The sequence below is a fragment of the Gavialis gangeticus genome, unplaced genomic scaffold (genome assembly GCF_001723915.1).
Source record: "Gavialis gangeticus isolate Ggan-Ray unplaced genomic scaffold, GavGan_comp1, whole genome shotgun sequence".
In the NCBI taxonomy this organism is placed as follows: domain Eukaryota; kingdom Metazoa; phylum Chordata; order Crocodylia; family Gavialidae; genus Gavialis; species Gavialis gangeticus.
In genome coordinates this window covers 69,634,030-69,645,622 of record NW_017728993.1, presented here as the reverse complement: position 1 = coordinate 69,645,622, position 11,593 = coordinate 69,634,030, and the positions used below count along the sequence as shown (strand labels likewise).

Here is an 11,593-nt window from a genome sequence, read left to right as displayed (position 1 = left end):
CCGTGCGTGGCGATGCCCCGGGGCACGTGGGGGCCGGGCCCGGCGCTCGGGGCGCTGCTGGCGCTGGCACTGGCGCTGAGCCGCGGGGACCCCGCTGCTGGTGAGTGGCCTTCTCCCGCCCCCTCCACGGGGGCGGCGCGGGGTGGGTTGCGGACCTCTAAAAATCAAGAGAGGGTTGCAAGGGGGGTGCCGTGGTCCCCGCCGCGTTTGGCAGGGCACAGGGGGCTGCTAGAAACAAAAGGGAGAAAGTCTTCAAGGGTTTTTTTATTGGGGAGGGGTGGGCGGAAGGGGGGTGACAAATGAAGGGGGTGACATTTTTTCGTTGAATTAGATGTTACTTTTAAGGCCCGAAATAAGCCTGGCACATGAGAGACACACTGGTCGTGCTGAATCGTGGCTCCGGCAGGGAAACTGGGAGCCGGGGTTAAGGAACCTGGTACTGAGCTGGGTCCCTAGTGGAAATGAAGCGGGTCTGTGCATGCTCGGATTGGATTGGAGGCCTTGAACCACCCAGGCTGGTGCCCTGGGAAGTTCAAAGTGGTTGAAGGAAACTCTGGGGTAAAAGACTGTAATGACTTCCCTTAGCTAAGTGACTTAAACATATGACAAAGACTAATAAACAATTAAACTGGACTCTCCTGTTGTTTTGACAACATGCTTTTGTAAAGGATCAATTGAAAGGTTGAGCTTTCAGTTTGGCAGTAATAGGAAAAGGCAGCAGAATGTGTGCGTGTGCGGGGGGGGGTAACTTCTATAATATAACTTGATACATGAACAAAATAAAGATAGCTGTCTAACTTTCTTCATTGGTCTTTCTATCTGAAGGTTAAAAATGGCACTGAAAGAATTGGGCCCCGAGAAGCACAAAGTTGCATCCTCCCTTTGAGGAAGCAGCTCTGTCTGCTTAAAAGAGACAGGTTGCTTAAAACTGCATTGACTCTTTTAAGTGCTCCATATGTTTAGTAAATAGCTCAGGTGTAATCCTTGCAAACAGGTTTGTAGATCTGAAGACATGAGTGTTTCAGCATCATAATATTACTTTCTCGGGACTGATGCCAGAGGTGAGTTTAACCTGTGTTTTGGTCAGGGTGGAGCTTCTGTCATCTTAAAATTCAGGGATGCTGACTGATTTCATCTCTTTTCTTCAAAGCCTTCTTTGGTGGCCTTAGGTGGCCTAACATATTGATAGCCTTGCAGTACCTTAAAACTGTCCTTTGTCCCTGACTAGAGAGAGGACTTCTGAACTTCTCTTTCCTTTATTGCTGTCCTGACAGGTGCCTTGTTATACTGATGATCTATGACAGATTAAATGAGTGGAGGACAGTAGGGCATAGGCACACAAACTGAGGTGAGGGAGGGAAGGGCTCTGGGGCATGTCAGCTGCTCTGTGTTAGTTCCTTGCGTACATGCTGTTGTCTTGTGGTAACAAAACTAACCCCTAGAAACTTACCTTTCATTTACTGCCATAGTAAGGTCATGCATATGGGCACTTACCACAGAGCAGCTGATGACAATAAAATCTTTCCTTCCTTCCTTTACTTCATGGTAACCTGTTCTTATGCCTATGCCTGAAGGCACTGGTGGTAAGGATTAAGTTTAGGACTTGACCAGTTGTGGCATGGAGACTTTTTAGCAATTTTATGCTGTGGTGAGGAGTGAAAGTGTCTGCAAAGTTTTGAAATGGTTGGTATTTGCTTGTCAGAAGAGAATTTCCTTTGCTTTGTGGATAACTCACTCTAAAAATCAGACTACTTTTATCTTGCTCAGTGGTCGTAAAGACTTTTTCAATTACCACTGTTCCTAAACCTCTTTTTCTGAGAGAAGTTGAAGGTTGAAGAAAACATCTTCCTGGTATCATCAGGTGTCATCTGACATCCTAGATCAGTGGAGGCCATCCTTTTTGGCAGGCTTGCCACAGATTGGTCCTGCACCCTCCCAGGGTGCCATTTCGATCCCTTTCCTCTACCCAATCTGCTGCCGCTCTGCTTTCTGCCCTGTACTCCCTGCTTGATATAGAATCATAGAACTGGAAGGGACCTGTAAGATCATCAAGTCCAGTCCTCTGCTGTGGGCAGGAAGTTATTGGGCTCAGACAAGCTCAACAAGGTGCCTGACCAGCTTCATCTTGAACACCTCCAAGGAGGGTGACTGCACCACCTCTGCTGGGAGTGTGTTCCAGATTCTGGTGACCCTTACAGAGAAAAAGTTTTTTCTTATGTCTAGCCTGAATTTACCCTCTATTACCTTATGCCCATTGGTCCACATCCTCCCTTGAAGTGCCTTCCTGAAGAGTTGCTCCCCTAGATCTTGATGCTCACCCCGATGTACTTGTAGGTAGCTATCAAATCAAGTACATACACCATACCCTGCTCTGCTTTCTGTGCCCTGCCCTACCCACCACTGTTCCCTCCCTTATCTGTTGCATGTTGCACGTGTGCCTCAAGTTTTCCACCACTGCCCTAGACCATAGAATCATAGATGTGTCAAACCGGCTTTAGGTCAGGGCATGCTATGGAGGTGAAGCTTGCATTATTGGTCAGACCTCTTCCCAGTGATAGGAAAAGGTTAATTGTCAATTATGTTGCTTCAGATTTATCATCAGCTCACCATACTGTTCGTTTCCCATAAAGGGTTCTTGGAAGTGAAGTTGCAGTTGAATTACTTTTATTTTTTCCTTTCATCACAATTCCAAAGAATACTTCTTAGATGCATGTTTCACTGTCTTAATTTTTCTTGTGCAAGGAACCACTTTATGATGTCAGCTTTGTTGCTCAAATGCATGTGATAGTGCTTTATGAAGTAGCTGCCACAAGTTGGACTGTTCAGCTCTGCTTTTTTATACTACTTTTTTATACTACTTAAGTCAGGGGTGGGCAAAATGCAGCCCGGGGGCAGAATGCAGCCCGCCAGGTCATTCTATCTGGCCTGTGGGGCCCCTAAAAAATTTAGAAAATTAATATTTACATGCCCCTGGCTGCCTATCATGTGGCCCTCGATGGCTTGCCAAAACTCAGTAAGTGGCCCTCTGCCCAAAATAATTGCCCGCCCCTGACTTAAGTGGTGTGGTGACTCGCTTTTCCAGTTTCAATGACTGTCTACAGAGAGGCTCAATTCTATAAAAGACTCAAGTGCAGAGAACAGAGGTGGGCCAGGAAGAGCGTATGCTCTTTCTATCAAGGAGATCTTTCTGATAATTGCCACTGGTGTCCAGAGTTTGGGGCCCTCTTTGATCTTCTTTAATGAAAAAACAATAAGCATTCATAACTTTCTTTTTTTCTTGTGTAAGGGAAATTGAATCATTTCTCTCTTAGAGGATAGACTCTGACACAGTTTTCAATGTCTGTTACTGTTAGATTGGACTATTAACAGTGCACTTTTCTTGGGTTTTCTGCAGGGGAAATCTTCACATAATGTGAACATATTAGTCCTCTTCCTCAGTGGGAATGTGGTATAGAGCATATTTCCTTGCTTTTTAAGGCTAAATTGACTACCTATTTGCTTCCAGATAAATCATTGATATCCAAAACCCTACAAGATTTGCCCCCCAGTGCTGTGTATCTTTTTCTTCTTTTGAGTAGCTTAAATCAACAAGGACACTTAGGATTGCTGTCCTGAGACTTGAATGCCTGGAAAAGATTTTGAACACATTATCCTGTGGAATCCTATGGAAGATGGAGATAAAGTATGCTTATTTAGGGAAGGTTGGTAGCCAATAGTTTTTTAATCTCTTTAGTGGGATGAGAGAATTTTTGTCAATCTTGGGATTTTTTTAAATGTGAGCTGTCTTTAAATCACTGACATTGTATGAATCAACTGGCATTTTTCTTTAATCTGAGCCAGTCCTGTGCTGCTTCTCTGTTTTTTGAAAATAGTATTCATGTTTTGAAAGGGAATAGTCACTGGGGTTTCAAGACTGAGGCTGAATTTTCTAGCTAAAATCATAGTGTAAAAGTAATGCTGCTGTGGTTTTATTGATCTTGAGAAATCTGGGATTTGGTTGCAAACTGGTGGTTTGTCAAATTAGTAGGCAGTAAAAGGACAACCATAGAATTTGGTATAGTTGCATCTTTTGGATTTGGGACTTTTATTTAAAAACAAAAACAAGCAGACACTATTTTTGGAGGAATGTAACTCCAGTCCCTTGTCTTTCAAGTTTCGGCTGTTGGCTAAGATCCACCAATCCAAAGAATGTGGTGTGGCAGTGATTGCTAATTTTGAGGCATTGCTCCCTCCTCAGGGCATTTTAAGGCTATGTCACCCGTGCTGAAAAAGGGAGCCTGCTTTTCCAAGCATCAATATTAAAAAGCCCTTTTGTAAGTTGTACTTTTAGGCTGTATGAGCTCATTCTAAGGTCATCTTGCCAACAAGAGTCAAGTCTGTGTAAGGGCAACATCTTGTCAAAGCCTATCTGGAAGGAACAATGCCTACTACCAAATCTTAAATCTTACTAAGTACACAATTGTCTGAGAGCTCCAGAATAACCAAGCATTCTGTTCAGAGAAAGCTCTATTTCTACAGCATATGTCCATTTTTGTACTGTGTAGGAGCATAAAGATGAAAGCTGAGCTCTGTATCTCAGGAGAATATTGTTTTCTGCTGTTTGTTCTACACAGGAAGTCTTAGTCCTATTTCTGTGACATCACTGTTAGTTACTATGGAAGCAATGCTGATGACAAGCCTTGGTTTATGGCTTCTGCAGGCATAGAAACTCCTAAATCCTCTTTAATCTGAACATTAGTGGTGAAGTGACAAAAAACTTAAGAAAGCAACACAAGTACAATTGTTTCCATAACACATGTTTTTTCCAAGTTTCCATAGAAACATGCATATCTCTATGGTTCTTTAAGCATTTTAACTGAAATTTTGGTTTCTTAATGAGGCTACTTTGTTAAAAGCTTTTTTCTTCCCTCACCCCTCCACTCCTAACCAAATGCATTGTGTTGCAACTTCGATTTTTAAAGGATCTATTTGCTTTGTCTGTTAGCTAAACATTTTCAGTCTAAAAATTATGGGAAGGCTGGGAGGAATGGCTGTGAGAGTAAATTTAGAATATGACCTGTTGACAAGAGGTTGAACTTCAGTACTACATACGTCTTTGTCAGTAGTTCATTGTATATTGTAATTTCAGTGTTATAGCTTGTTCTTTATATCTGATAAAGGAATTACTGTTGGTTTCTTTGTGTGACAAACATTCAGGAAGCCACTCTGCTAGATAAAGCAAAAGGTTATCGTAACCGCTGAGATGCGTTGCATAAATTCATAAAAATCCAAGGGGTGGCTGACTGATGGAATTGGTGCTTGGATAGAGAGACCATCTTGGTCCTTGGTTTCAGTCCCTTCAGAGGCAGAACAGTGTGGGAAATTACTTGGATCTGTGCACCTGAAGTTTAGGATGGTTTTTGTCATAATGTGTGCTGCAAGGGGAAAGGGTAGACAGCCTTGGGAGGAGCTGTTCTTGGAGGTTTTAATTTCATAACCAAAGGAATGATCAGCTGGATCCAAATCATCTAGTTTCTTTTGATCTGTGTCTGAGTTTTCCACTGTTTCTCAGGAGGCACTGGACACTCTTTTTAGACTTCGAGAGAAGGTAGACAGAACAGAATACTCTTGGTGCTTGTATTCAGAGCCTCTTTTCAAGGGACCTATAAATGAAAGCTTCTGGGAATGCCCAAGTACTGAAATGTTTGATTTGAGTTTGCTGACTGAGATTAATTCCATAGACAGTGACTGCATTGTTTGAGTTGGGGACAAAAATACCTTAATTCCAGCTTTGAAATCTGGGCAAGCAGTCTCCAGTTCTGCTTTCAGGAGACAAAATGATAGGTTTTTACTAGTTCCTGACTATTTAGGCTTTTTGATTGGAGAAGAAAGCTGTGGTGAGAGGATAGGCGATATAGGACTTGAGGTCTTGCTTTGTGGAACCAGCCTGTGCTCTATAAAATGTAGTCAGAAGTTCATTCCTTGGGCTCTTGAATCCTGTGACAGCCATGGAGGCATTTTTGCCTGTGCAAATTTTCTGCTCCTCTTGAGGTGATTATTTTAAAAGATTCATAACAGTTTGAGCTTTGCTACACGCCAAGGCATATACTCTTGCTGTCTTGTTATGAAGTCAAGGCAATTGATCAGGTGTTTTTTTTGCATAGAATTCTGGGCTCTTTCTCTTCTCGTAGAAAGCTCATGGAGTTAGCTCTGTTCCTTCCCACCTCTGAGGCTTTTTCAACTGAGAAACCTATATCTGTGTAATTTAGTTTAGGCTTTTTGTAAAATACCTATCTTGCAAAACAAAATGTTTAAAGAGCACTGGCTCAAATGGCAATGCTTAACCTTCCTTCTTTTTGGGAGGTATAAGTGGGCCTTAGCAAAGAGGAGTGTGAGCAAGACTGGACTGTCTGAGCTCATTTTGTAAGGCACTGCACTGTGCTGCACATGGTGTGCTACAAATGGTAGAGTGGGTTTCTTGCCTCTAAAGCAGTATAGTCCAAGAACTGCACAGAATCCAGCAAAGCCTTAAGGCTGGTCGCTTGAGGATGGCTGTGGGTATTTTTCATACCTGATTCCTGGTTTCTTGCTGATATTTAGCAAGGTGAGCTTTAGATGGTGGTCAAGTTTTGTACATGACACTGTGATGGGCCAGGAAAATCAGAACTGTCTGAGGGAGGATTATTTTGGTATGTTAAGTGAGCTTCTAAAGATTTATTTTAAAGAAACTGGGCTAGTGCTGTTTGTTGCTTTAAGATCTAAAAATAACTGAAGTTATTAGAATCTCCATCACTAGAAGTTTTAAAAGCAGGTTGGACAAATATTCAGATGAAATGGGTTTAGACAAGGATGATCGTGCCTGAGAAGGGGGGTGGACTGGATGACCCCTTAAAGTCAGTGCCATTTTTCTGTGATCCTATGACTTTTTTTTTTTTTGTTTAAACCTGTAGTGTTCTGCTTCTGTTTACTTAAGTCTGTTGGCCTCCATTTTGTTGAAAGAGCTATGGGTGGTCTTGGGGATTTTGTGAGCTCTTACTAGCTAGTTTGAAGGGGCTAAATCTTTAATGTTTTGAGTAAATAAAGCCTTTATGAGTCATTGACGTTCTCCTTGAGAACAAAAGCTGAGTTTAATCATTTGGAGTAAAAAAGCTTTTCCCTTTAAAAAAACAACAACTTTCGTTTATATATTAACATAAAATGTATTCCGTTTAAGTGCATACCCTAGAGCCTGAAAGAGAAGGCTATGCCCTTTTCAGAGCATGCAGTTATCCACACAAAATGTGGATTCCCATTTACTACAAGAACAACCTGTGCTAAACTCTTTTCTGGTTCACTTACAAGGCTGCTTATGATTTTTGTTCTTTGACTGAAGGATTTCCCATATGTTTCTTCTCCATGTTCCTCCTGTTTAGGAATTGGTCCTTCTCCAAAAATGCGCTATCTTGCATCTGGCAACTATCTGTAATTGTGTTTATCAATGGGTCTTTCCCAGAGTCAATAACCTACTTTAAATCATAGTGTCATAGACTCATTATGGTGTTTGTGGGTTGCCTAACTAGTTATCTTATTTTGCTTGTGGTTTGCTTCCAAAATTCTATTATCTGTAGGGCATTCTCACCATTTAGAGACAGTGTTTGCTATAAAGAGATCTGAGAGGGAGAGAATAAAGAGGTTCTGATCACAATAGCAGCTGAACAGCAGTGTCCCTGCCCCTCCGCCCCCCGCCACCCCTATTTATTCTTGGCATATTAGCTTCAGTATATTCTGTAATTTTTTCCAGAGGCAGTTTATAGCTGGAGACTTATGTATAAAACTTCTGAATTCTTCATCCATCTCTCCAGCCTTAAATTATGCCGTTTTTTGTTTGCATTTGTGTTGCTGCTTCTTTTTTCTTAATCTATTGACAAGGACTTTATTATTCCCAAAATGATTCTCTTTCAGTTGTCTCTGAGGCCAGTTTCAGGTTCTTTTTAGGTATGACATTATGTTGTCCTCTGAAGACCTTTTCCTCTTATCAGCTGTACTCTGACTCTCTTGACTCTTGATGTTAATTCTCTATTTCTCTTGGTCTTCCAGCTTAGAAAGAGCCAGAACTTTTCATGTAAAAATGCAGAAATATATAATATAAACAAATGACAGTTTTCAAACTGTCTTTTTTTACCATTATAATGAAGCAAGAAGGGACACAAACTCAACTTTTGTTTTTCCTTATGGACTACCTTTAAGCTTGCTTGTCACTCATTCCAATACAATTGCAGCTAAATTATTACACACATACTAGAGCATCTGTCCCGCAGAAGAGGGCTCTCTGAGCACCTCCTGCTGTTCCTTGTTAGTAACATTCACTGCATCCCATGCTGCTATGTCAGGGTTGCTAATTTCTTTTTCCCTCTAGTAACCTTGGAGGGTACTTGATATGCAGATTAGAACTCTCCTGGCTGAGAGCTTTCATGTGGAAAGCTATGTCTTCACAGAGGCAATGTGGGATATTGCTTTGGCATTGTCCCTAATCCCATTCCATTTACAGATGAAACTTTTGCATGAGTTTGTTTTTAACCCTGCAGGCTTTCCTGTGGGTATAAGCTAGAGACTGAACGCTGCTTTCAGTCAAGCTGTAACCCTGTAGCAAAAGCCTCCTTTGCACTGAGGATGCAAGTTAAACCACTTGATCTTTGACAGCCCTCCAGTTTCATAGTTGGTAGGGTCAGAAGGGACCTGAGCAGATCATCAAATCTGACCCCCTGCCATGGCAGGAAAGAGTACTGGGGTCAAACAACTCCAGCAAGGTGTTCATCTAACCTCCTCTTAAAGACCCCCAGGGTAGGAGCCCGCACTACTTCTCTTGGAAGTTGGTTCCAGATCCTAGCCACCCTGACAGTGAAGTACCACCTCGTGATGTCTAGCCTAAATCTACCCTCTGCCAGCTTGTGACGGTTATTTCTAGTCACTCCTGGTAGTGCTCGGGGGAACAGAGACTCCCCAATGCCTGCTGGTCCCCTCTGACTAGTTTGTAAACGGCCATTAGATCCTCCCTCAGCCTTCTCTTGTGGAGGCTGAACAGGTTCAGGTCCCGTAGCCTACCCGGTACCTTCTTTTTACCTCCTATGTATTTAAAAAAGGACTTCTTGTTGTCCTTGATCTGGGTAGCTAGTCCCAGTTCCATCTCCGCCTTGGTCTTCCTGACCGCCCCCCTGCAGCCCTGAGCAACCAAGGTATAGTCCTCCCTTACGGTGTCTTCCCATAACTCCTTACACTCATCTACAATGACAGGTTCTCTCACAATTTGATGGGAAAGAATCCTAGAACAGATCAGCTTACCATAGCACAGAGAGCTCTGGGATGCATCTCTACAAGTCCTAGGGACGTGCAGGTGAATGCTGCACCTGTAATTTTTTTTTCTTGGAGTTTCAGAACAGCAGAGACTCCCGAAGCCTGAAGAAAAGTAACTGCGCCTGAAAACTTGCTAAGAACTTTTTTCCAACTGCTCGTTTGGTCTAATAAGAGATATCACATCTACTCAAAGGACCTTGTACCTGTAAGAACTCAGGAGCTCTAGTTTGTCTTGGCACTGTAGTTGCTTATATCCAGGCGAGATGGGTGCTAGTCACACATGTTGACTCTGCAGTCAAGACACCCAATGAAAACAGATTTTCCTGACAAATGTGAAGAAAAGAAAATCATTGGCAGTCTGCATGGATGTGCTGAGGCTTATTTTAAGGAGTTTTCAGGTTCAAGAGGCAATTCACATTTATACTAATTTATGAGGGTGGTGGGAGGTCATTCTGAGACATAAGGATTAAAGATAGTTAACAGCATGACTCAGAAAGGCTTGTCTGCTCCACTGGTTCTGCTTGCAACCTCTGGAGGGGGTCTGATCAGTCTTTTAAATTTATCCGAAGAGGAAAAAAAAAATTTTCCTTGATGTTTTGCATATAAAATATTTTATGTTAACAAAATGTTAAACATGGCCTAAATGTGCTGTTTAATGTGGATTTAATAAAACTGGAAGCTTTGCTTTGATTCTTTTTTGGCCCTTGTGCATAGCTTTTTAGGGTAGAATAGAGGTAACTTTGTAGTTAAATTGCTAAAACTACTATGAAATATGTGAAGGTATGCTTCGCACATAAACAACTTAATTTTTCTGTGAGAACTAGAACTTCCAATTCCCCTTGTGCTCACAAAAAGTTGCTGATAGGGTAAACTATTCACTCTTTTTTCTTAAGGGGTTCATATTTCAACAATAAATGTCCTTAATGTACCTGGAAAAATTATCTCATTTACATTTGATCATGTGTTTTTGCGTAGTCCTTTTAGATCATTTTAATTATCCAAGCTGAAGAAGGCACAAAAAAGTGGCCAGTTTCAGTTTGGTTAGTTTCTTCCACTTTTAGATCATTAAGCCCTATGTAGAATTAGGTACTTGTGGGAAATTTGCATAGCTGTTAAAAATGGGCACAGGTTTTCTTTGTGGTTTAATGACCTGCTAGACAGAAGTTCAAGGCAACATAGTTTTGCCAGAAAACAAGAAGGGAATTAATCATTATTCTGAGATACCCTCTGTCCTTTACTACTGTTTGGGCTGGTAAACTGGGCCAAAGGCTGTGTCGCTTGCTGTCATTGTAAGCTTCAACTTTTTCTTTGTGTTGCTGCTGTACTCTGCTTCAGTAATCCATGGGATATTTGCTGAAAGCTGCCACCCTCTTATTTCCTTCCTCTTGGCCTTGCTGAGTGATGCTACTGCAAAATGAGACTTTGTAGCTTATGTAGCAAAAGTGTAACTACAGTTTGGTCACTAACAAAGTCAACTAGCTACTCAGAGCTGCTAACAGCAACAGGCCTTCAAAGAGAATACAAAAATCTATTTGAAGACATTGGTTTAGAGCAGAGGTCAGCAAATTTTAGGACTGTTGGGCTGAAATAAGGCAGCTTGATCTGAGACGGACTGGCACTTACCTGTGACCTGACTGCCATAGAATTCCTCTGTTGTTGAAATGCTGTTGGTAACTAGGCTTTGTGGGCCAAATGAAGTAGCGAGCAAAGCTGGTTACCCGCAGCCATATGTTGCTAAGAGCACCGTTCAACAAGGTTTTGGAGCTGGGGGACCTGCTTTAATGGATCTTGGTTCGGAATCAGCTGCAGCTTCAGCTCCAGTTCTCTCTCCGTGTGTCGCTCCAACTGTGCTGCTACCACTGTTCCCCACTACCTAGGTGAAGCCCTCTATCACCAAAATGGTTCAGAAGCCTCCTGCCTCCTCAGGCCAGATAAAATGGTTCTGCCAGCTGGATACAGCCCACAAGCCGTATATTGTCAACCCTGGTGTAAAGAAAATGGTTCAAATCTTCTGATTTGCCCTTGTTATTGCCTTTATCTGTGTGGGAAGAGTGAATATTCAAGCATGCAGAGGTGGTGAGATGCAGTATGTCTTAGTTTCATAGTTTCTAGGGTCGGAAGGGACCTGAGCAGATCATCTAGTCCGACCCCCTGCCGTGGCAGGAAAGAGTACTGGGGTCAAACGACCCCAGCAAGGTGTTCATCTGACCTCCTCTTAAAAACCCCCAGGGTAGGAGCCTGCACCACTTCTCTTGGAAGTTGGTTCCAGACCCTAGCTGCTCTG

The 11,593-nt window shown here is 42.4% G+C and overlaps 1 protein-coding gene across 2 annotated transcripts in view; it reads left to right on the top strand.

Annotated features, from left to right (window-relative positions):
• The first annotated feature begins 6 nt into the window (after nucleotides 1–6).
• The window catches only part of NOTCH2 (notch 2), a 150,158-nt gene continuing 138,571 nt past the window's right edge, over nucleotides 7–11,593 (top strand). For both annotated transcript variants that reach the window (XM_019501982.1, XM_019501983.1), the window contains exon 1: nucleotides 7–100. In XM_019501982.1, the coding sequence (XP_019357527.1) occupies nucleotides 13–100 (88 nt within the window). In that variant the 5' untranslated portion in view covers nucleotides 7–12. The remainder of the gene's footprint in view (nucleotides 101–11,593) is intronic.